General features: G+C 36.3%; 1 protein-coding gene across 2 annotated transcripts in view; it reads right to left on the bottom strand.

The window, feature by feature from the left end:
- Nucleotides 1–27588, bottom strand: part of PARD3B (par-3 family cell polarity regulator beta) — a 946787-nt gene that overhangs the window by 176912 nt on the left and 742287 nt on the right. For both annotated transcript variants that reach the window (XM_019726886.2, XM_074340795.1), the window contains one exon: nucleotides 6405–6515. In XM_019726886.2, coding sequence (XP_019582445.2) covers nucleotides 6405–6515 — 111 coding nt within the window. The remainder of the gene's footprint in view (nucleotides 1–6404; nucleotides 6516–27588) is intronic.

Raw genomic sequence — 27588 nt, 5'->3', positions numbered from 1 at the left:
AATCTTGGTTTGCCAAATATCAAAAACACATGTATTGATTTAAACTAAAGGAACAGGCCACAAGCAGCTCAGCTGATAAGGCAAGGGAGAAGCCTCTGCCGTTCTTGGAAGGCTTCCTAAACGGAAAGAAAACCAAGAACCTTGAATTCAGACACTGAAACTGATTAACTTTCCTAAATCTTAGCTTCTCTCTCACTTAAGCATTCCGTTCAGGCTGGTTGTTGAAAACAAGAGCCATATGTTTTCATACTTCTCAATCCTGGAGCTAGAGCGGTTGCCTCTTTCCCCCTCATCTCCTCATTTATCCTACTAAGATTCTAATAAGACCTACAAAAACAACATTTCGTTAACACAGTAAATGAGCTCCCTTGCAAAATAAACTCTGACATGGTATAAGGAGATCCTGGAGTGCAAACTCATATGGTATTAACATCCACTGTCAGTAAGACATTTTATTTAATGAAATCTTGTTTCAGGGTCAGTAATATGGGACTTTAATGAAAGACAGCCTTTGGTGTCAATGGAGATTCCCCCCCCCCCCCCCCCCGCCCAGTATAATAATCCTTAATTTCACACCTTGCAGAAGGTTACAAATTTAAGTTAGTCTTAGAATTAAACAAACAAAAAAAAATGTTTATTGACTGGTTAAGACAACCTGTTGCTCTCAGCTCACCATACTTATTTATATAATCTGAATGTTGGAAAGTGCTAATTTAATTTAACTTGCTAAAACATTCAGACAGAAACAATCTTTGACTATCATATTGAATTCATCCTTCTAGCAATGGACATAGGCATTTGGAACTGATGTTTTATTATGGCCAATCTCACGGAAGCATGAACAAAACGAGTTTATTTAAAACAGGGCTTCAGTACAATGGACTGTTTGACTTGTGTCAGGAGGGGACACATGATCAGCTCAGGACATCAAATATGAGACAAAGAAACTCCTAACGCACAATTCTGAGCAAGGAACTTGGGCTTATAGACTCAGACAAGAGTAGTACATATACTACCATGAACCAATGCCATGGAAAGGCCACTTGAGGAAATTCAAAGTAAATGCCTCTACACTTAGATATTCATATATTTCTCAAACCTTAATTAAGATCTAGGAAAGACCACAGAGATCATCTAGGACAAATGCAGCACTGATGATACACAAAATTATTTCTGATGGTATGTAGCTTAATGCATTGAATTACATGAACTTACAGGATTTTGCATTTATGTATTTTATTTATTTGGATATATGTAAATATAAGTAAGACAAGGTAATATATCAATGACTGAAGTTTATGAAACTCTGATTTAGTCCAATACTTTTCTGATGCACTAATCCTTTCTCAATCAGCTTATTAGACATTTCCAGTGTAAACAAACTCACTGCCTCATGGGGCATTCTAATTATCAGGATGTTTTCTCTCCTATTAAGCTAAAGGCTACCTCTCTTAAAATAATTCCTCATCTGGGCGGCCGGATGGCTCAGCTGGTTAGAGAGCGAGCTCTGAACAATAGGGTTGCTGGTTCGATTCCCACACATGGGATAGTGGGCTCCGCTCCCTGGAACTAAAGATTGAAAACGGCGACTGAGTTGGAGCTGAGCTGGGCCCTCCACAACTAGATTGAAGGACAATGACTTGGAGCTAATGGGCCCTGGAAAAACACACTGTTTCCCAATATCCCCCACCAAAAAAAAAAAAAAAAAAAATTAATAAAAATAATTCCTCATTAGTATCTTCAAGAAAATAAATACATAGATGAATAGAGAGAGAGAGAATAGAATAGAATGGGTGGTATAAATACGTCAAATTCCTCTTGCATGTGAAAGTTCCTCAATCATGTGAAATTGACTAAGTCTTAACTTTGCAGACTATGCACTCACAGGTTCCCCAACATTTTCAAAAGACCGGGATTTAGTGCTGCCATTCTTTTTGTGTGAGGCAGGCATCGGATATCCCAGGTGTGATTTGAGCAGTGTAAAATTGGAATTACTGTTTCTTCCTTCGTTTTGTATATGAATTTCCAGTAATGCAGCCTAGGACTGGATTAAGTTCTTGGCAGGCACATCCTCATGTTGACTCATGCTAAACTTACCCTCAACTAAAACCATCAGGCAATTTTTTCATGTATTTGGTATTAAGTCAAACCATCCACATCCTGTGTTTGTACAGTTCATTTTTGGAATTAAAAGCAAGACTTTACATTTATTCCGATTCAATCCATTGTTCCAGATTATTCTGTCATTGGACACATTACCTACCCCTGCAGCTTCTTGGCATTCAAAATATGATCAACAGGCATGATCATTAAAGCCAACATTCAGCAGGCCAGCATTAAAAATAAATTTTTGAGAAAAACATTTTTCTTGTAAACTTATATTGATGGACTATTCATAGTAATCTTGGGGTACAGTCTCAAATAGCTAATAATCCCTCTAGGGTTATGTCATCTGGAGTATATTTCTCTGTGTTATCCATAGGATATCATGACACAATGTCATTCTAACGTCCAGGGGAGTAACCTTACTTTGTGAAGTTCAGAGGTTAGGACAGGGCTTTCAACCTCCACACTATGGATGGTTTGAGTTGGATAACTCACTGTTGGGGGATGGTGACTGTAGGACGTTTGCCACCTCCCTGGCCTTTATACAGTATATGGCAGCACTAATTCTCTCCCTGTCTCCCACCCACACAAAGCTGTGACAATCAAAAATGTCTCCAGATAAAGCCAAATGTTCCTTCAGGGGCAAAACTGACCCCCCCTACCCAAACTGAGAACCACTGTTCTGGACTCTGCAATCCTTTAATCTAACCTAGTAACTCAATGAGCCAATTATAGTTTTTTGACCTTTTCATAGCTTTCATTGTGAATAAGATATTCATATATAGCACCCAAACAGTTCCATATCAGAAATTAGATATGTAGGTAAAACTGAGTTATGGAAATCATAATAAAAATAATTGGATGAGTGGAGAGGGATGATATAATCCTAAAATTTAGAGTTGAAGTTAGATTAACCCTTAAGTAAAACAGTTACAAAAAAATTAAATCTTCAAACTAGAATTACATGATTTAAGAGGTAAACTATAAAGATTTTTGTACCTGGATGCTCATCAAGGTATGACAGTCTGGACCAGTGAAAAATGGAAATGGACTATATGTTTGACAACGTGAAATAAATAAGTTATGGTATATCGATCTCGGAGAATATTAGGCAGTCATCAAAATGACATTTTCAAAACGTTAATGACATGAAGAAATGCTCACAATATAATGTGAAAAAGTAAGATATTACATATTCAGTATGGATATCAAGTTTTCAAAGAAAATATATACATGGTAAAAAGATTATAAAAATATGAATAGTGGTTATGGAATTATGCATGATTTTAATCAACTTCTTTATACTTTATGTTTCCAAAATTTTCTTATGGATTTTACTGTTTTTGTAAGTTTTCTTGTGCATGGGGAATGCTGGGAGAAAGTGATCCATATTTCCTTAGGTGAGCAAGCACCAACAAGGGTTCTTTTTGCATTTACAAAATAGTGTGCCAGTAAGTAGGATGCTTCAGAGAAGGCATATGAAAAAGATGACAATATTTTCAGACTGAGTTATTCAATCCTCTTGGGAAAAAAATCTGTATATCATTTATCATAGAACAGGAATAGTTTAACCTAATATTCCAGCCAAATCCTGTTTCTCCAACTTAGTGGGTGTCAGACTTTAGAACGCTGAAGAATCACATTGGGCTTACCTATTAAACATAGATTCCTGGGCTCTAACTGCCAATATTCTCATCCTGCAAGTCCGATGTGGGATTCAGGGATCCTCACTTTTAATAAGCTCCCCAAGTGATTCATTCTGATGCAAGAGGTCCATGAATCACACTTTGAGAAACACAGCTATAAGAAGTCATGTGGTTTGATTTGGATGAGTAATTTTTTTTGTCTGTATTTTTGATAAATTCTTCCTGGTCATGTGTTAAATAGGGTAGGAATAGACCCTCAGTGGTATGTTGGTAAACTGGTTCTTTGAAAAAACAAACAAACAAAAAAACCCCCCAACTTATCACACTTGCCAATTTCTGTGGAGTAACTACTCTCACTATAACCAACTTCAAGCTACCAATGGTTTAACTATCAGCTCACAAAGTTATTGAAAGCATAATAATTGTCTCTCGCAAGCTAGTACAGGCTGGCTTCAGCACTGTACAGTATGTATATATTTCATTTAAGTGCTTTAAACCCTCTGAAAAACGGATATGTTAGTGGTGAAAAACTATTACATCTATGGTAGCTAGGATGAAATAAGTAAGCAATAGGGTGGCTTGAATCATCTTAAGGTAATAGATTCCAAATGTATTAGAAAAAAAGACAACGTTGTCAACTTTCATGTGCTAGTTCTTATTTTATTCTATTTTACTTCCATAGCCATGTCATGAAGAGTGATACACTCACTGAGTTCTTTAAGAGTTGTGAATTGGTTTCCTATGGATGATGGAGAGCCAAGAAATGGGACGCAGGGTTTGGGAACAATGCCACATGTTCAGCTTCCACCTCCACCCTTTATGGCCCTCGGCCTCTGAGCTGTTGACATGCCCTTGGTCATTAATTCTATAGCGCCCAACCATAAAATCAACTCCTCCATCTTCTTTCCCTCATACATGATTGAGACACTGTTGTCTCTAGGAAACCCCTATCCGATGTGTTTTATGTGTTCACGTGTGGGAAGTGGCCTAAATGGAAGCTAATCGCATAGTTCTTTCAATATTTTGACCAGACATAATTTTTAAAAATTAGACCTGAATCCTCTATAGCCAGCTGAGTGAATTTACAGCCCTGCTTTAGGCACAAGACTCCCTCAGACACCTGCTTCCTAAAGGCAAAACCAGAAAGGAAATGAACTCTTACTTAAAGACAACCCACCATATTTTATGGGTTATCAATTTTCTAGCTGGCACACAGGTCTCTAGCTACTAGGAGTAACCACCGCCCCCGCCCCCCAACCCCAAGCAAGTATTGCGCCACAAAAAAATGTGAAGTCTGCGTTCCAGCAAGCAGCTCAGTTTCCTGAAGACGAGGCATAGGACGCTGGTGCCTCAGTAAGTGAAGTCAGGGGAGCAGCAAAGCTCTGTGATGCGGACTCACCACAGAGAGGTCTTTGCCAATATGTGCATCGAAGTCTTAGCCTGAATTACATTTTACAATACATTTCTTGGGCTATAATGGAGAATTCATCTTTGGGGCAGCTCTGTCAGATGAATGAATAGTCAACAACAATGCAAAGCACTTGATGTTCTTTTAATGGCTCCACTGACCCTGGGATTGAGCTTATCAACCTCTCAAAAATGAGAACGGTCTAAATAGGGTTATCTTTTTCCTAGTTATTGATCAAGTCAGCCTTGTCAACGGGAATGGACTACACTGTAAGGGTCAAAGGTTAACAGTAGATACTCTTAGCCTGCTCTGTGCTAGAAAACACAATGATAAGTATGATTTTCTTAGTACACATACTAGAGGATTAATATATGTATGAGACACTCTTTAAAATCTAAAAGAACTATTGTTATTTACTAATACTCATGTTGGAGAAATCTGATTTCATACATGAGGTCAGAATTAAATACTTAAAATTATATGCCAGTTTTATTGTAATCTCAGTTTCTCTCCAAGCTTCATTTAGTTGTAAAGGTTTGGAATTTTTGGCAGAAATATGAATATTCAACTACATGTTTCAAAATCATATATTTACACATCTACTTGGGATAAGTGCCAGAGTTAACATCACAGATACATAAAGGACCTCTTGTCCAAATGGGAACATTAAGCTCCTCAAACAGGAGAATTCAGCCCTTGCAAACTGTCATTATTTCAGTAAATGGAACCAGCCCTTTAACAGATGGGCGACATACTTTGCAACTCGCTGATAGCCTAATAAAAGACACTGGCTTTTTAAAAATGAAGGACATGTACTTCTCAAATAACAGTACCCAAATGGATTTAGCAGAATAAAATTAAGAAGGCATACAACAGCTTGACAAAAATTAGGAACAGACTATGGAAATTTGATAGTTCTAAACATCAATATTAAAATGACCTTTTTATATTTAAAAAATCTGATTGTTTAAACCACAGGGAAAACATGTATTGGTATAGTCAAAACCAGGGGTACCATATTATGAAATTATAAGTACTGATACAATAAAAACATGAAGTTAATTTCTTCTCAAAATATAATAAAAATCCCCCAAGACAGGCAGTCTCCTTTTATGAGATACCTTTCCTTTTGTATCAACCTCTATGCTTCTTAAAATAAAATTTCTCCAGTTGATTGATGCAATAACCAAATGAAAAACAAACAATAGGCTCAAATAAAATAGGGACTCAGTGTTTCTACTCACCTTTCACGCTCTTCTTTCATTTTTTCCAGCTCCTCTTCTCTCAGGCCACCATGCTTCAGAGGACCTTTCCTCTCAGTCTTCCCACCCTTATCATCTTTCTTCTTTCCAAATCTAGTGAAACATGAAGATGGGTGTTAACAGTAACCCTGTTCTTTCTGCGGTAAACTTAAGATATTTATGAGATGAACGCATGAAACCATAATTTTTTATTCTAAGTAATACAAGATTTTGCATAAAATGGAAGTAAATTAAGACACTGAAAGCAGAAAAATAATATAGTTACTGGATTCTCTTCCTTCTGTCCTTCTGTCTTTCCACTCAGATATTGATCGTGCAGCATGCACAAAATCATGATTCAAGACGAAAAATTTCAAACCATTACTTTACTAGAGATTAAAGAACTGCCAGGTTATAATTAATACAGAGGGTACCAAAAAATGTATCCACATTTTAAGAAAGGAAAACTGTATAAAAAATGTAATACTCAATATATACCGATAACAAAAGATGAATACAAGTCACGTTTGACTTCTGCAATTACAAGAGGTGCTCAAAGTGGTTACCATCAGCGTCCAGACACTTCTGGGTACGGCGAACCACTGCTTGAGCAATGCTGACCAAAGTGTCCCCTTGTATATTGTATACATTTTTTGGGACTCTGGTATATAACTAAAACCTGATCGATCTCCTAAGCAGACCTCCAGAGTTCCAAGTGGCATCAACATTTCAAGTTAAACTCATGGGATTATATAATGATGGTGCTGCAAGGGACCTTACAGAACACCTAGTTTAATACTCTCACTTTGTAAATGGAGAACTGAGAGCTCGGAAAAGTCTTGGACCTTGACCAAGACCGCCCAATAAGTTCAGGGCAGGGCCGGGATTAGAACCTGGGTGGCCTCGTACCCTGTGCTCTCCTTCACAGCACACTCACTCTCATATGTAGCCACAGGCTTCCTAAACCAGCCCAGGGTTAATGTCCTCTGAGCACTCCTCGGTGCCTTGCATATTTGTAGTTAACTGGGCACAGGGCCAAGTATGATCTTTCTTTAAAAAAAATTTCTCCACCTTTATTGAGATATAATGGACACAGAACATTGTATAAATTTAATTTGTACAACATGTTGATTTGATCATTTATAAGTTGCAAAATGATTACCACCATAGTATTAGCTACCACCTCCATCCTATCACATAGTTACTTACCATTTCCTTGTGGTGAGAACAGTTACAATCTGCTCTCTTGGCAACATTTAAGGATATGATATAGTATTGTTGGCTGTAATCACCATGCTATCTATTAGATCCCCAAACTTATAAATCTTATATCTGGAAGTTTATACCCTTTGACAAATGTCTCCCCATTTCCCCCACCCCGAACCTTTGGTAACCACTGCTTTATTCTGTTTCTCGAAGTTTGTCTTTTTTAGATTCCACCTGTAAGTGATATCATACAGTATTTATCTTTTTCTGTCTGAATTACTTCACTTAGCATAATGACCTCAAGGTCCATCACTGTTGTCACAAATGGCAGGATTTCTCTTTCGCATGGCCAAATAGTATTCCATTGCATGCATATACCACCTCTTCTTTAGTCCTTCATCTGTTGGTGGATACTTAGATTGTTTCCATATCTTGGCTACTGTGAATAATGCTGCAATGAAATGAGGGTGCAGAAATCTCTGCAAGATCCTGATTTCAATTCTTTTGGATATACCCAGAATGTATTGCATTCTGGATTGCTAGATAACATGGTTCCAGTTTTAATTTTCTGAGGAACCTCTGAACTGTTTTCAATAGTGACTGCATCAATTTACATTCCCACTAATAGTGCACTAGGGTTCTCTGCAATTATGATACTTTAAAAGAACACTGTGTTTCCTTAGCATTTTTATGAAAATAAAACTTTACATTTGGGAAAAAAAAAGCTGCAATTAAATTACTAGTAGGATACATTCTTAAACAAGAGGCATTTTTCCCAACAGATATTTTCTTCAGAGGCACTCTCCCATGGTTTTGGTATCAACACACATGAAAAAAGAAAATGACTCAATGCTTTGTTGATAACTGGCAAAAAAGATCACTCAATTACACATATTCTCCAGTTAAGATAAAGATTCTTCTTAAATCTAAGGAAATCCCATTTATCCCTTGTTTTTTATTAAATAGTTGCAAATTTTAACTGTGTGTGTGTGTGTGTGTGTGTGTGTGTGTATCTATAACTTGCTCACCCTATGTATCTACAAGTATGTATCCATTCATCCATTTATCTGTCCAACCTAAGGATATTTTTTAAATTGCACATTAGTGGGCTGACTGCCACCCTCCCCCCAACCACATCCCATCCCTGTCCCCCAACCTCCTGACAAATGCACAATGACTGAAAATCTCCTATGAGGACCTGACTTATAAACTTGTAAGACACTCTTGTCTTTCTTAGCATTCCATAAAAATGGGTAAATATTTGTTTCTTTCTGGATTGTGTTTCAATTCAAAGCAGAGGTTGTTTTTAGTCAAGTGGCAGCTCTGAGTATCACACATGGAAGATGTCACTGCTAATATCCATATTCCTATTGTTATCAGAATACAGACTGCATCCTGCTTTCCTCAGAAGCCTCTCCCACCCAGTCTTGATACTTCTTCAATTTATAATTCCGATGAACAAATCCTCTTTCATGAACCTTCTCTCTTCTCATTGCCATCTCTCCATTGGCCTCCGCTTGTACTGCAATTTTATTTTATTTATTTATTTATTTATTTTGTTGTATCTAGTCTAGTTTGGGGATTTTGGCTGATCAAGTATCAGCTTTAACTCCATCTTCCCCAGTCTTCTTTATTTTTTCTCTTTCCTGACTCTCTTTCTTAATCTATTGCTCTTTCTCAATGAGAAATGACCTGACATCATTTGCAGAAGTAAATAGGGAAGAGAGAAAAAATACAGACAAAATATAAGAACGTTAACTTTCGAACAGACAATTGATATTTGTTGATATATTTAAGATCTCTCTTTAACCTACAAAGCAGGGGGTAGCTAAATAATGTGCATTTTCATGAATACATTCTTTAGCTTTTCAGACCCATGCAGAAGAGTCTTAGGGATCAACATTATTATTCTAAAACCCTTTATGTAAAAAGTTAATACTTTAGTACATCACTTAGAGAAATAATTTTCCCTCAACATATCATCCAATATAATTTGGGCAAAACAATAAAAATTGTGGGAGGGTAGACTAATGCTTCAGTCAGGAAGTTGTCTAGGGCAAAAACGTTGCCAAGAACTCTACAGACATCAGGCTTGTTTTTTCCCCATGTTCCAAATATTTTCTAAATTGGGAGGTTTTGGATTTTCTGAGATAAAGTGGTTTTGTTTTTGAAGGGTAAAATTAACCTATACCCAAGTCTACCTTTATATTTATTATCACAACAATAAAGTGTTTTTCCTTCCTACGGCTATAATATTTCACTCGCACTGCAGTTCAAGAATAGCTTACTATACTTCCGTCATAGTGGAGTATGTTTGATAAAGAAAAGGTTAGCTGTAAAGAAATTCTGGAAAGCATTTTTTTCTTAGCATGAATCATCAGTCAAATCAACCAATTCCACAAATAATATAAATGTTTCAATTTAAAGTTCATAATTATTTACTAAGGTTTCCAATAAGGAGGGCAGAAATAGCTGAGAAATTTATTTCACTAATCAGAGAGAACAGTCACAAATTACCTTATTTTGTAACATTTGTGTAGGTTCAAAAGCAGAATTATAAAACAATAATCTTTAAAAGGACTCCCACATTGTTAAGGAGAAAATTAAGACCCAGAGAAGTTAACTGTATTTTATTTATTAACACACTGAATTCTTTTTTCCAGTTTTTCAACCAGACAACTTAATTATCAGTGGTGGTAGGGGGATTTGGGAGAAAAGCATCAATTTGGTGAATTTTACAAGCCTTTGTTCTTCTTTCCATCGTAGCCTCTTTGGAGGTGATTTCACAGCTATTCTTACTTTCACTAACATACAGAAAGAGGAGTTGGGGAGGTTCAAATACATTAATTCATCTCCTCATTAGCTATTTTTGTGAGAAAAGTCATGGGGGCCCTAAAAGGCTGAAATTACTGCTTTGCGTTCTAGGGTTTCAAATATCCACTGCATTCCAGGCCTCCCATTATCTATTACCGGGGAAATTTGAGAGTTGGCCATTCTGGGCTAGGTGCCTTAAGGAAATTGCTTATAGGTCAACCTTGCTTTATATGAAAGATATTTTCTTGAAGAATTCTGTGCAAACATATGGTTTCAATCAATAAAATCTTATGTTCTATGTACCTGGAAAGGCTGTTTAAAGAATTTTATGATGGATCTTTTTGTAAAGTGAAAAAAATCACCTCTCAACATGCCCTTTATGTAAATTTAGAATTTTCATGAATTATAACTTTGCTTAAAACACCTGTCCCTGTTCATTTCTATAGAGAGGTTGTATGAAACAGCTTCACGGAGAACTAGCTTTCTTTCTTCTTTTGTTCATACATTTGTTTTAAAAATATTTATTAGGCATCTCTTCCGCATCAGACATTGTCATAAGCACTCGGTGCAGGTTGATATTATATTGGGATACAAAACCAGACATTACTCTCATGGAACTTTCATTCTGATAGAGGAGACAGTTGCCAAACAAGTATATATATATATATGCAAGTTGTGAGAAGTGCTATGAAGGGTTTTAGGAGAGACAATGCTAGGACAATTGGTTGTTTAGAGAAGTGCTCAATGAAGTAATGACATTTAAACTGAGACTCTCAGGGTGAGAGGTTCAGACAAGCAAAGATGGGAGATCAGCCTGTGGGTGGAGAGATGAGCATAGGCAGAGGACAGAGATGGGAAAGGCTTGGTGCATTCCAAGCAGTGAGAGAAGGTCAGGGTAGCCAAAGCAAGGAGCGCAGAGGGGATACTGGCACACGCTTCACATGGAAAAGAGGGCAAGGACCATGGAGTGAAGGCCTGAGGGCTTAGTCTAAGCATGAGAGGAGGTCATTTCTTAGTAATTCAAGGAACAGAGAAGGTAGGTAAGGAAATTGGGAGATTTACAGAGTTGTTAGCGGAGAAACCAAGTCATTTTAAGCAGAAGTGCTGCAATGTGATGTACATTCCAAAAGACCATTCTGGTTGTTGAAGTAAAAATGAGCAAGTAAAAACACTACAGCTGATGGGTAACTGCTACAGGGGTGTGGGTGAAAAAGGGATGGTGGCTTAGACGAAAGCAGTGACCGTTGAAAAGAGAAGATAATGATTTGGAAGCGGTGGGTCAAGGAGAGGAATCAAACGTGAACTTTTAAACATGGTTATTTTACTACGCCTCTGGGAAATCCCAATGGATGGGACAAGAAGCAGGACAAAGTCCTGAGGAACTATAAAATTTAAAGGTTTTTGGTAGGAGTGGGTGGAGGGAAGAAGGAACTCAAGAGAGTGCAGTGCGGGACATCCCAGAAGAGTGTTGCAGGTGGAGGACGTGGTCAACAGATCGGAATACAGTGGAGAAGTCCAGTGAGGTGAGGACTGAAGAGGGTCCATTATATTGGCAATTTGAAGCCATTCATCACCTTGGCCAGGTTCAGGGGAGTGGTATGAGCAGAACCCAGGCGGGAATGAACTCAAGAGGGAATGGCAGGTAAGTGCGAACGTGTGTGTCTGTGTGTGTGTCCAGCCATTTCAAGACGTTTGGCTGGCAGGGTGGTAGCTAGAGGCAGAGTGGAACATGGAAGAAGGTTTTCAATTTGGCTGACACCGGAGGACTTTTGTTTGCTGAGAAGAGATGCCACAGAGTGTGAGAGGTTAGAGATGGGAGAGAGAAAAGAATAAAGTTATTATTATTATTATTATTATTATTATTATTATTTTAGTGTGGTAAAATATACATAAGATTTACCATTTTAAGCATTTTTAAGTATATAAATTCAGTGGCATTAGGTGCATTCACAGTGTTGTGTAACCATGAACCACCGACCATCTCCAGAATATTTTCATCTTCCCAAACAAATTCCATATCCACTAAACAGTAACTCCCCATTTCCCCTGCTTTTAGCCCCTTGTAAAAATCACTGTTCTACTTTCTGTCTGAATTTGACTATTCTAGTTACTTTATAGAAATGGAATCATACAATATTTGTCCTTTGGTGGCTGGTTTATTTCATTTAACATAATGTCTTCAAGGTTCATGTATGTTGTAGCTTCTATCAGAATTTCCTTCTTTTTAGAGGCTGGACAACACTCCATTGTATGTACATACCACATTTATTTATCCATTCAGCTATTGATAGACATTTGGGTTGTGTTCACCTTTTGGCTGTTGTGAATAATGCTATTATGTACACTGGTATAGAGCAAAACTCTTGATAAGGGAAGAGGACAGAAATATACAGAACCTCTGGAGAGATTAGCCTTAAGGTAGACCAGAGACGCAGAGAAAGCAGAAGCTAGGAGAGGAAAATAGTTTGTTTATAGAGTTGATGAAGGGGAAGTGAAGGAGTTCCCAGGTCATTAATTCTCAGATAACATGATACAACATGTATAAGAGAAATGGCTTCTATCCATAAAATGAAATTTCTTGGTATAAATTAAGAAGTCAAAAGAAATAGAATACACAAGGAAACCTCAGAAAGGGTTATAGAAAAATACCCCAAACTGACCTTACTTATGTTATGATTCTGCCTAGGTTGGGAGGCCCTAAACAGTCATCTGGGGAAGTAGAATTCAATAATGTTTATTCATTCACTCAATCATTTACTGAACAGCCATTATGCCTCACATGGATTATGTACATAGAATTTAACCATTAAAAACATCAGATGTCAGATAACTATCTAACTTCAATCCAACTAACTAAATAAGTCCTCACCATCCTATTGTTTTCCACGTGATAAAGATTTTAGTAGAATTCTTCATAGTTATCCCCTAATTTCCAGCAAATATTTACTTCTGCTTCTATGTCTTTCCTTGAGTTTTCTAGGTATGCTGACTTTCAAATCCTTCACAGATTCCCATGCATCCTGACAAATGATCCGAATTCACAATATGTACAGCTCTATCTCTGGCTTTTTCTACATCCAGTCTCTCATTTAATTCACTTCTTAATTCTGCTAAGTACTGTCTGTCTACAATTTTCCTCCTAAATCCCATTGGGCAGTTTATACAGCTATTAGCATCCACTCTTCTTCCACTTAGTATACACACTGCATAAACGAAATCCTGAGCAATGGCTTGAGGCCTAAAAAGTTGAGCAAGGAAAACGTTTAGACATTCTTACTCCAAATTAGTGGTGAGCTGTGAATCCGAGGAGAGCTGAAAGTTTGAAACAGAATGTATTTCTCCTTCTCCAATCAGGAAACATCTTTAGGTATCAATGATGTATTTGGAAAAGGCTGTAAGATCCAGTCACCACTAATATTAAACTTGGAAATCTATAGAATGATGTCAGATGTGAAAATGCACAAATCTCACAGTCATCATATTTTTTGGACTTGGATAATGGTTCACTCTCTCTGTAACTAGCTGATTTACAAACTACCCATGATATTGTCTTGTCATTTTATAAATTTTACAGTTTGATATAGCTCAAGCAAAATATGGGGGCGGAGAAGTTCACAGACCTTTGACTACATTTTCATAGTTTATTCTGAAATACACCCATAAAAGGTTTTCTGCTGTCTGATGTATTCTAAACAGGGTTCTGAATTAGCATATGCATATGCAGAAAGCATTAACTTTCATGTATTGTAATCTCATATGGTTTTGTTCAATTCGGCTATTGTTTCTGTCTAAAATGTATGTCACAAAAATCTTTACTTATTTACCTCAGATGGTTCTCACTGTACTTCAGAGTTAATGAATCTGATAAAAATTCAGTGACAATTGACCAATTATTTCTCCCCTTTCTAGGGGGTACCTAAGGACACTGCCTACTTTTATGTAAATATTATTGGTAGAATAGTGAACAGATTTGTGTGTGTTGTACATCAATCTTGATTTAGATAGAAAAAGATTCTATTTTACTTTTAGCCTTCCACAATACGTATGCTTGCTGGGGCTAATGCCTATAGCTTTTCAGGAGGGAGGTGGAATGCTGTGAAACTCAGTATGCTTTCCATAACAGAAGTATTATATTTTAAACTCGAAGTCTACACCGTGGCATGCAAAAGAAGACAGGGATTTGCTTTTTAAGATGTGTTCACCAGCAGAAACTGAGTGAGCTGATGCTTTTCAGTAACTGAAGGAAAACTCAATCTTAAAAATCTTCCTTATTAATGCTAACTGGGTCAAGCAGTTGAAGACTTAAAAATAAGATTTCTAATTAAAACGCTGATTTCTAGTCTATTGTTTTGACATTTATTTGGGGTGTGTGTCTCTGTTTCCAAGATGAAGACAACCTGTATGTAAACAACAAACATGTTTCATCCCTCTGATACCTTGATCCACTGCTTCCTCGAGGCCACCCTTCCCACCCACCCTTAAACAGCTAACCTTTCCCCTGGGCTGTTGTTCATTCCAGGCTGTGACTCCTAAATTGGTGGTCATGGCGACTCTTCATTCCAAAGCAGGGAATCTTCAGATCTCAAACTTGTTGCTGTTTGTTTATAGGATTGCAAAGCAGGGAGGTCCTACAGCATTCTAAGATTTCTGCCTAAGAGGATAAAACACCTGCTGGGGTTGAGTCTTTGGCAGCTCTCTGGCTCAATTCAGCGGCTGGGAATCCTGGAGTTAATTTGCTTTACCCATTGAGAAGTTAGGAAACAATGAATTTGGAAATGCCGGATACATTAAAAAGAATTCTGGAGGGTCCAAAAAGTAAAGCACCACGCACATCACTCATGATCCATCTTACTGAAAAATAAACAAACAGGCAAAAAGGACCTCTGGAAGACTGACTTGTGAGAATCAGTTAAGAGATTTGTCAGCCACTGGACTGTTACTTTTGCTGAGCTTTTTTGGTGGCAAATGAAAATTCTACTCTGAGATTATTAAAGCAGGAAAACAACATGAAAATGAGGCCAGAAATGAAAATTAAATGAAAAGAAGCATGATTGAGTGAGCAAGAAAGATAAAGATACGAATAAGGTATGATATTCAGATACATACAGGGGCTATAAAAAGCTTATTAACTGTCACTACCACACTGGGTTTTAAGTTATGCTATCCCTCTGCTTTCCAGAAGAAGACATACTCTTCAGAAGCACAGTGAACTTGCATTAATTGCTTTCAGACACTCTCACCGGCTTTGACGCATTGTAGGCAAGAGCCTTAGTGATTCACACGAAATGCTTACGATTTCTGGGAAATATATTTAACAGGAGCATTAAAGAAATAGATCTTTTTGCATTTTTATGTTTTCTTAACAGTTAGAAAGGCTTTTCTTTTATTGAATGTTTACTTATTTCAAAGCAGCAGAATATGTGGTTTCTTCCTTTTTATTTTTATTACTTTTAAGTGGAGCTTGGAGCATCTCTGAAGCCTGCTTGAGAGCATAGGCAGAGCTGAAGGACTGCACATAAAACCCTAATAACCGAGTTGAACAGATTACATGGCTGGAATTCAGACTTTGGCCAATAGCCACATATTCCCTTCTCCTTGTCCTCCCACAGCCTCCCCTTCTTCCTCTTTCCTGCCCTTTTCTCTACCTCTTATGCCCCGGGAAACCCAAACACTAGGAGAGGAAAGAGTGTTTTGAGACCAACTCCCACCTCATGTCTAAACGTTTTTCCTACCAACCGCGGGAGATTCCCAACTGCCATGGCCTTCCTATGTATGCTCAGCCTGCTGGGGCTCTCTCCATACTGACCACAGATTCATCCTGCAGAAGGAAATGTACCCCCTGCAGGAAACAGCTCTGAGGTTCATTCACTGGCAGATGGGGTCATTTCAGCAAATTGCCAGGGAAGAGAAAAACTGACTCATGGCAACAAAATGAAATCCAGGATGGAGGGCTAACTGAAAGCTTTGTGGAAACGGGAGGCCTCATCTATGCTGTGTAAATAATGTTAAATACAACTCAGATGCCAGTAGCAGAAATTAACATATGTGTAATTTGTATAAAATCCATTGTCAGAAAAAAAAAGATGATGGTGCCTAACTAGTGACGTGTAAAGTACAAAAGGGCAATACTGAGAAATGACTCATTTTTTTTTGAGCAGTACAGTGACTACTCAAAGGGCCATTTTAAAGAGAATCCTGGATGTTACTGCTCTAGCTTCAGAAGTTATGAGAAACAGGGCACACTTTCTGTGGAATTCCTCTGCACTGAATAAGAATAAAATGATTGCGCTCCAGACCCAGTCTAATGGGAGTAAAACGTATCTTTATAACTCTGATTAGACAAAAAAAAAATTATCACGTCTTTGATGCCCAAATTAGCATCTTTTCTCTAGCATACTGAATTAATTAGTTGAGTGACAAAAGAATTAGCCCATGTAGGATCAAAGTTGAAATCATATTTATCTGAAATTTAAAATTAAGAACACACTCACACACAGCATTAACCCTCTATAGCTCACATAATGATCTTTTATGTTCCATATACTCTAAACCTTCTGCATGTCATATAAAGTATAAATAACTTGGGCTTAAAAAAATACTTTCTTTTTTCTTTCTTTCTTTTTTTTTTAATATATAAAATCTTCCCCAAGAAGACAATAAGAACATCACAGAATTTTTTTTTCTTGGGTGTGGGAAACTTTTCCATTGTGCCATAAGAATCTTAAATTTTTTTTTTTTTTTTGTCAAGCATTTATTGTACAAATACAAAAGAAGTAAAATAATTAATGCATGATAGAGCTGGTTAGAGAAACTTAAACAATAGAAAAGAGTTATTATATTGATTCTTAATAAGTAATACTAAGTTTGAAACTGTTCTTAAAAGGTGGAAGCTCTCAACTTTTCTCTCCCTTTTCTGTAGAAGAAAAAACAATTTTGAATAAGGGAGAATTATTGAGGGTGGGCTAATTTCTGAGCTGTATCAATTCACTAGAACTTGCATTTAATGGGTTTTTTAAATTTCTCATTTTTGATGTGCATAACACTTTTACTAAACAAAACAAACTTGGGTGGGCATGTTTATTTTTAGTTAAGATGGGAGGGAGAGTGGACTCGGGGAGGGAGTAGACAGGAGGAGGGCTTGTACTGATGGTAGCAGTATATTTCAGGTAGGGCATTCTAAACCATTGCTTAAGTGTGAGCTCCTGGATCGTTATATGTTTCTGTTGTTTATGCATCTATGCATTCATGCATTCATTCAACAGATACTTGCTGAGCACCTACTTTGTGCCAGATCCTCCAGTAGATGCAAAGGCTATATTAGTCAACTATGGTCTTTACTTTCATTTTTAGTGCCTGATGCATAGTAAAAATTCAGCAACTATTCTTGAGCTGTATTAAAGATGAGGTGTGGATTTCAGGGAATAGATCATGTGTCTCCTTTCTTCATAGCCTCTATCCTAGAAGAACCCAATGGTCCCTCATAACTCAGCATGTTGTCCGACCCCCACAAAGATTCCAAGCAGGAAGGTATTTTCCCTATGAAAACAAAAATCACCATACTAGCTTGATTTAGGTGTGAGAACTAGAAGGGACTCACAGGCCTGGATGTCTATAGCTACAGCAAGATCAAACAGGGGACAGTTACTCACCTAGTAAAGGTAATGAAAACCTGGCTACGTGAGTGTCACGCGGGCACTGAGTCACCTCAGTTTCTATCTCATGATATCCAGTTTCGTGTTGTACACCCTGTTTAAAAACACCAGGCCAAATTCTAGAATGAGTTATAAACCCAAAGCCATCAATAAAGATGTCATTCATAATGACATATAGATAACATCTCTGAAAAACATGATGTCTATCGCGTACATAGACTTTTAATTTCAGAGTTTCAGAAATTATGGCCTCTTCAATCTTAGGTTTCAAACTAAAGATAGGTGTGAGGTTCTCTAGAGTTTTGATACTACTCATCTTTGTCATTAGTTCATCGTCTCCCTAACAAAATTCCAGATAATAATACCTCCATCTGTATTCCTTCATAGAAGAGTTGTTTTAGGAAAGAGAGATAACTTTAAAAATCTGAGCCCTAATTTAGTTTAGAAAGAAAAGGATCAGATTTCAATATTTTTATGTTTGATTTAGAGTAAAGTTAACTAATATCCGTTTTAATTCTATAAGTCCCTTAAGAGTTGGCCATAAAACTGAATTGATTCTCAACTATGAATGGGCTGAGATGAAAAAAAAAAAAAAAAATCTACCCTGAATGCCTCAAGTGAAATTGTAATAACCTTTGACTTTTCTAGAGCCCAAAAGTCACAAGTCTCATGAAATTTTTCAAAATCTGTGTTGCTTGCATGAGTCTCCACTCAGTTTTTAAAAGTCTAGAAACTCCCTTTCCTTAGCTTCTCTTGAGTTTAAAAATTTGGGACCCATGAATTACATAGGGTTGTCAAATACAAAATGAGGTGTAACTTATTATTGTAAATAGAATTGCTGTTTATTCATTGAACCACACAAGAAACACGGTAGGTATCCTCCAGGTCCCAGAACACCTTATACCAAAGGAGCTCCGTCTAAGTGACAGTCACTCAAGGGCCATCAAGCAATCAACAATGTTTTCGTTTGTCTAGAGGGGCCTGGACAAAAGACAGTAATCTTTTTCATAGGAATAGGTTTCTCATGGGATTTTAATATTGGTTTATAAAAATAATCTATTCTCCAGCAATATAACATCACTAAAGAAACTATATCCAAGATTAAACAACAACAACAACAACAACAATTTGATTTCTGACAAGGTTTTCTAATCTCCTGCAATTCAGAAAGAGCTATTACTAGTAACACACAATATAAAAGTATTCTTTCACCTGGAAATATATAATAGCTTAGCGCATTGATGATTTACAATTTGACCAAAGAAATCAGAAATTGATTTATAGTCTGTTCAAAGCATCAGGCTCTTATTTGTTTGTCCACTAGACTGTGAAACTACTATTCTGCTATGTAAGTATATTCCCTTGTTCCTCTCTTTCTTATACCAATGGTAATTTTTTTCTTTTCTTCAGTACCACAGATGAATAAATCCTACAGATTCCTACTATTTTACAGTTCAAAATAACTACCATCATTCTCACAGAACAATAAAAGAAACCAATGCTAGGAGTTTTTGTGTATATGTAATTAAATGCACAATCCTATAAACTACATAAATAAATAAATCAGAGTTTTAAGCCTCTGCTTAGAACATTCCAGATGGGGTTTTTGTTGAGCATATCTTCAAATATATATATATATTTTTAATATATATATAATCATATATATATTAAAATATAATATATATATGATTAAAATATAATATATATATATATATAATATAAAATATAAAATATAATATATATATATATAATATATATATTAATATATAATAATCATATATATATATGATTCAACTAAGTGAATTAGCCTAAGGGTGTTTCCTTATATCTGGGGCTATTTTTAAATGATAGATTAGTTATGAATCACATTACATAAAAGGAATGATATTGGAAACTACTTTTGCCCAGCTAGTGTTTATTCAGATGACAGAGGTGTCTCTCTCACAATCTGCCACAATACATGGGCAGCCTGTGTTTCAGAATAGCTTTTGGATGCAGGGTACACTGGCAGCATTACTCAGATGATGGTTGGGTTGGCAATCATCACCCAGCATATCTGCAACCTGTATTTGGCTTTGGATTTAATGCTCCTGGTCTCCCCCAGTTTAGTATTTCTAAACTTCACCACCTTATATTGAAGCAACTTCCAATAACTCATCCTTTTTACAAACATTAGTCATATTTGATTCTGTAGAAACACACGGTATTTGCGTTTTTCATTTCAGAAGGTTATTTGGAAACCCAAGCCAATATATTATTTCAAGTGTGACTAAGCCATTGTTATTCATTTTGCACCAACCCTAACACTCTCTAGGACCCATCTTACTAAGCTCCGAGGGCTCACTGATCCAGTCAATCCAGCGATGCAAGAATCAGTTTGGATAGAAGAACAATAAATCCAACCATTATCTCAGTTCTATAAAAGTAATATTTGAGTGCCTTAGTAACAAAGAAAATGAAGAAGAACTAGAAAAACGTACAATTTCGTAAGGAAAATCTGAGCTTAATATGTTTAATCTAAGTTTAGCCACGTAGGGTGAGGAGAGGTAGTTCCACTAGGGTCACATTGATGGACCCAAAATCAAGAGAGTTATGAATAATAATCCTAAAGCAAGTCATTAAAATGTTGCATCTAAAATGATGATTATTTGATAAGGCAGAATTTTCAAGGTGATTCATGAGTGCTTTGAAATATAAAATGCTCTTAAGAACCTATCATGTAATTTATAAAACCATGGTTTATGTATTTATTTATTTATTAGATTTACATTGGATTTCTGCGTAAAATATGCATATTATATATTGACTCTTTGGCAAGTATTAATATATTTCAAAAATAAGTTTGTTCAATAAATATTTTTGAAATATTGTGTATTTAATTATCTATCTGTGGAAAATACTCCATTCATGTTTCTACTTAAAAAGAGATTTGTATGTGAAATGTTCTTATTGGCTCAAAAATTGTAGAGTTACAGAAGGTCTCTTAGGAGTGGTAGGATCTTTGTCATATTCATCTAATTCTCTCAAAGCTCAGAAAGTCAAGTGAATTGCCTGAAGCCACACTGGTACCAAACAGTTGGGACCAAACAGGGACTTGAGGCTTCAATTCAGCACCAAGCTCTTTCCATCTTGTGATATTCCCCAATTGTTTGTACATATGTTACAAATTATTCACCAAAAATTCTGAGTCCTTAAAAAGGAACCCTAGTCAATAAAATTTAGGGTTTTTTTTTTTTTTTGTAAGTTCCAATTGCCCAGAAATGCAATTAGTTATAATGACAAAGTCCAATTTAGTAACTACTTGGCCAAATATAACATGCCAACCAATGTGAGGACTTGATAACTTTCCCATTATCTTAAGCTCCCTTGTTCACTGACATCTTCACCCTTGTCCACAGACAGACTCTTAATATATGCCAGCTGATTTGATCAGATTGCTACAAAACAATTACTTATTATTTAGCTCAATTGGCTAGAGCACTGTGGTAATGGGGTCAAGGTCATGGGTTGGCTCCCCTGTGTGGGCCAGTTAACTTGGACCTAGTCCATAACCACAGGCTCTACCACCAACGCAGACGGTCTTACAAATATGTGCCAGTGGTCAAAAGGGCACTCGCCAAGAATGTGTGGACGGAGCAGCTCAAATCCATCAAGTCTCCCAGAAAAACAGCACAGTGCCAGTTTTGTTGAACAGAGCTGTGTTAATAGTAACATTTTCACAGGTGAAAGACAGACTATGGCTCCCGATTTTATAATACCACAGAACTGAAAACCTAATATCTTAAAAGGAATTTACAGAAAACAGGAAAGCCTATGTGGAAACTTGAATTCAAGCAAGCATTTGAGATTTAGAGGGAAAGGTTTAAACACGAGCCAGCGATTTCTACTATTTAAAAAATAAAAATTGCACATTTGGTCCATCTTTCTGAAATATCTTGATTTTTAAGTTTTGACTCATTAAAAATACCCCCCAAAACAAACAAACAAAAAGGCTGTGGCCCAAACATGAAGTAGCTGTGAACCAGATTCAAGTTGCAGTATCCCAGTTTGCAAACATTTGCATATCTAAATACCCATGCATTTATATCTATGTATGTACATATACATTAATGACCTTAAATACGCATAATTCATTGAGATTTTCACTGGTTGATGTCTATTGCTTAACTCTTAGCTAACGTTGAAGCATGGGAGTCAGAACTGACATACAAGGATGTGCTACTTTTCAATGGTACCATTATTTGACTGAACAGAGAGATTATCGTGGACTGGAATTGTTGGTGACCAATTTGCAGATGAAGGAGGATCACCCAAGCTTCAAAAACTCAGCCCAAGTATATATTTTTAAATACCACAGCCTATGATTTATCAATGCTTTCTTCAGAAAACCCTCAATAGGAATTTATAAATTAACAGAGCTAGAACAGTAAATTCTGCATAATAACACTGTTTTGCAGTTTAGAGCATGAATCTAAAGTTAAAAAAATGAAAATAAAACTTTTTTTCCCCCAAGATTTCACAGTACAGAGTGATCTTTTCAAATCAGTCAAACCTGTCCTCCGTTAGGTAGCAACATAGGAAGGAGGGAAATACATTCTCATTTCTCACCACTGTAGGTCACCACAATTTAGGAAAGGAAGGCACATGATACAAATACAAAAAGTACTAGAGAAAAGTACTGCATATGCTTACCAGCACTAGTGATTTACTAGTTGATTAACTGATATGTGACAAAGCTTTATGGATTCCTGCAAACTAATCAAATTATATACCTCACAAACCACATACGAGTAGGGTAATCAGATTTTGTATGTCAATAGACTAAAAAGTCCTATTAGTAGCCTAAAAATATGGCATTCATTCAGATAGAATTTATAAAACACCCATTATATACAAGGCTCTGTCCTAGGTGCTGGAGATAAAGGAAAAAAAAAGATTCAATACTTTCTTTTAAGAAATTTATAATGTAGTGAATACTTCTTGAGCCTTGGAAATAAAAGAACTAACCTAAGTAACATTGAAAAACTATTTTGACTAGATACGGTAAGAAGATCTCTCAGACTTAAAGAGACAGGATACGAGGGCACTCAGAATTACCATGTCAATATTAGAGGAGTTGGATAGATGATCTTTCTGGATAACGGTGTTTATTTTGCAGTTTTGAAAATCTGATTCAAACTAGGTTCCTTCCTCCCAAGAAATGTGCATACACTAGTATATATAGTTTCTAGAAGTTCACAGATTCCCAAAAGACCATCCATGTGTGCTTACCCATGGATGTAAGTTACAAATATCTGCTTTAGTGCAATTAAGATTCTCCCAGTGCCACAAATTAATGCCATCCTTTGTAGTGAAGAGTACGTAGGTAGGTGCAAAAGACAATTGAACTAGGAGGTTGATATTTTCTGAGTAGGAATATATATATATATATATATATATATATATATATATATATATACACACACACACACATATACATATGTATATATAAATACATATATTTATATATATATAATGCATATATATAATGCATATATATATATTTTTTGAACAGTGTGTTTGTCCAGGGCCCATCAGCTCCAAGTCATAGTCCTTCAATCTAGTTGCCGAGGACGCAGTTCACTGGCCCATGTGGGAATTGAATCGGCGACCGTATTGTTCAGAGCTCACGCTGTAACCAACAGAGCCATCCGGCCGCCCCAATATTCTTTTAGTTAGACTTTTAAGACAGACCATAAGTCTATCACTGAATCAACAAGTGCCAAGCCTTAAATGGAAATCTAAAATAAGTCAAAGATACATAATCCCTACTCAGATCTATTTTACTATAGTGCAATTAATTCTCAGTGACACAGAGGCTTTTTATCTACTATGTAGATTACCCACAGCCTGTGCTTCCCCTTTTTCTCTGTCTTTCCATTTTTATGGTCACCTGAGGACTCATTAGTGTTTCCACCAGAGGACGAGTAGAGGAAGGGAAAGGATATAAAACTTAAAATCAGTCAATTCTGCTACCTTTAAGTAGTTGGGGGGAAAAGAAGTAGCTATTACAAAGCTTGCATTTTATGTGAAGATTTCAATTATCCATACTCTCCTTGTCAATCTTACCAAAAATAATTAAGCAGTGGCTCTAACCCTTGTTGGAATGTTAAAATGATTGATGGTTGTAGGAAATAATCACAGTAAATAAGATGAAGTGATGTAAACTCTGTGCTAACTGTGGAGACATGACTCTTTGTACTTGTCAAAACCTCTAGGATTGTATACAACAAAGAATGGATTTTACTGTGTGTATGTTAAAAACAATCAACCAAGTTGCGGGGGGAACCCCAAACAGGAATACAGCTACAACAAATGAACCTAATTATATTACAAATAACTCACATAATCACACTGAAGGACTTGGAAATAAAAGAACTAACCTAAGTAACATTGAACACTATTTTGACTAGATATGGTAAGAGTATTTGTACACAAATACTATACTTTCATTAGTACAAAGGTATGAGTTAGTAATTCTGAAGCAACTTTAGGTGTACACAAGGGTTGAATAAGGAAGTAATTATACTGTAAACAATGACAGCCAGATTTGTCACAGTATGAAAAGGAAATGACAAATAAGAAAAGGGGGAAAGCTACAATGAATACTGTAGTGTTAGATTAGAATTGGAAGTATCAGCATAAACTCAGTTTTTCAATGTATACACAGATTCAGAAATAAATATAGATGTGTGTGTATGCATAGGCTAGTATACAGTATAAAAATATATCTATACTGAAATTTATATATATATATAAATTTATATATATATATATAACAGAAATTTATATATATATATATATATAAATTTCTGTTTGCTGAGAGGGTCTAGAAGTAATAACTCCAGCAGTGAGTACTCCTACAGCCCAGATCTTGGTTTCCGAATAGGATTCTGTAATCAAAGGATCAGGTAGCATTGGAAAAGTGGTTGATTCCTGGGCTGTGGCAAGGAAAATATGAGATGATCCTGGAATATCTCATGGTGCTAAAAAGTAAGAGAGTGCTCAAAAACGCCTGGACAAATCAAAAGAGAACAGGTGCTGTCTTGAAAGAGCACCTAATAGTCCAAGATAGAATACTCTGAGCAACAACAAAATTATAGAAATGGATTATAATCCATGGAACAAAATAAATATCCGTGAGTCTACAATGATATAAATAATTGAATAAATAAATTAATGGTTGAGGGAGACTGGATAGCTCTTTGTTAGAGAAAAATTCCAATTAGTGAATGTAGAAGGAATGAATAAAATAAAAGTGATTATTGGAATACGACAGTAATAATTGCTGCTGACAAGACACACTGATGGATGCTAAAATTAGTGGGTAAAAAGTGTGAGGAGAAACAGGGTATTTGCATAGTCTTTAAATATCTCCCCAAGATATGTGTTAATTACAAAGGGAAAAAATAGAAACTTTGCACTGAAGAAACCCAGTAGACAACACTTTAATGATATGGTCATAATCAACATCCCCAGTGCTAAGACATTTCAACATCACGTGCCCCCTGAGAAGGGCACATCGCTTCTGTAGGATTCTGGCCCAAAGTACATCACCTCAATCTAATCATGATAAGTCATCAGATAAACTCAAATGGAGGGATGTCCTACAAAATAACTGGGCAATATTCTTCAAGGTGTCAAAGTCATGAAAGACAAGAAAAGACTACGAAACGGTCACAGAGCATTGGAGACCAAGGAGACATAATAATGTGGAATCCTGGGCTGGATCTTGAAACAGAAAATGGAAAATGGAAAATGAGTGAACTACAAATAAGGTTTGTAATTTAGTTAATAGTTTTGTACCAGTGATAATGTCTTAATTTTGTTCTTTGTATTGTCGTTATGTACTATCTTAATATTAGGGAGAGCTGGGAGAAAGGTATGGGGGAGCTGTACTAATTTTTTTTTCTTTTTCTGTAAGTCTAAAATTACTTCAAAATAAAAAGTTGTAAAACAAAAAGAAGTAAAAGTATAAGGATGATTAGGAAAGACTGAAGAAGGAAAGATGTAGTTACTTTTATTCTGCTTTGTTAATCCCTATTACTATTTACGAGTATGTTGGATCTCTTACTGATACCCTTTCATCTCAATAAGGACAGAGCTCCCCCCAAACAGGAATAGATACATTCTCTATGTGTTTCGGACACTTCCAGAAACAAGGCCCTTTTATGTAACTGTCTTCCCAGTACATACCACTCTCCCCTGGCTTTTTTTTTTTTGCTAGGAGTTCACTAGATTCAAAGGAAAAGGAAGTGAAGCTGAAGCATAAGCGATGGAGGTGGAGACACTGGCATTAATAATACTAAATGGAAGGATTAACTTAAAACTTTACAAAAATATGATGATGATAAGAAGGAGAAATGGGTAAAATGGAAGGAAATCAATTATGAATTATATGCAAGTCATAAATATATGGTACTTTCCAACCTTCCAAAGCTTTGGTACTATCTACTCTGAACACTATCCTTTGAAGAAGTTACTATTTAAGCCATTTGTAATTAGCAGATCAGTGATAAATTGATTTTGACTGTTAAAGAGAGCAGCTGTCATTTTGAAAAAAAATTTAACTTTCAATTTTTTGTGTACAATATACCACAGGCAAATAAATGTCCATATATATATTAAGTAAAAGGATTCAAATATGACTCCTCAGTCTACTTTTTTTCCTTTGTCAATTACTAGGATTTCACACAGGAAGTACTCAGGGTATAGAATAATGCAGGAGGCATTTGTGAAATTATATTTTTAAATAGCAAGATGGGATAATAGCTGGTATCTTCTCGTTTGTACCTGTTAAAATCAGACTGTTTGTTTAAAAAAAATCCAAAAACAGCATTATACATCACCATAATCCTAGAGTTTGGGTACATTCTAAAATCACCCCTACGGATTCAGCATGCACACATAGATTTCACTCAATAACGTTTTCCAAATGCTCAGCTTCACTGGAGGCCAATAGCATGAAGCTCTGGGAGGAAGGATCTGTCTGTCCATCAACATTGCAGCTATAAATTTTAACTGTGCATTTGATTGCCTCTAACAGTTTTGGTCGTGGCAGGGATTTGAAGCAAAACTAGAGGCAGTTCAATGAATTGGTAGTGAACTAGCTGAATTATGGAGCCTGTAAGAACAACACTGCTCATACATTTCAAACTCACTACAATTTTTCAATCAAAGTCTATGAGAATCAGTACTTAGCCTCTCAAACTTCCCTCCGTATTTTTTTCTAGGATGCTTTTTCATGGCTTCCTGCTTCAAGACTTTGAAGGGACCTATTGATAATTCTTAACTAGGGCCTATCCTCAGCTGCCTTAGAAAACGCAGAGATTGCAAGAGTATTAGTTTTTAAAATTATGTCTCTTTTCTGGTAACTTCCAGCCCTCCTAGGCCTCTCAAGCTGTACTCCTGAGAAGCTGCAGCTGGGTGAGCTCTGGCAACATACTCGGAAAAACACCCCAGGAAGGAACTCCCAC

Source organism: Rhinolophus sinicus, linkage group LG01 (assembly GCF_036562045.2).
Source record: "Rhinolophus sinicus isolate RSC01 linkage group LG01, ASM3656204v1, whole genome shotgun sequence".
NCBI lineage: Eukaryota > Metazoa > Chordata > Mammalia > Chiroptera > Rhinolophidae > Rhinolophus > Rhinolophus sinicus.
The sequence above is the reverse complement of the archived record's forward strand: the minus strand, read 5'-3'. Positions and strand labels throughout refer to the sequence as shown.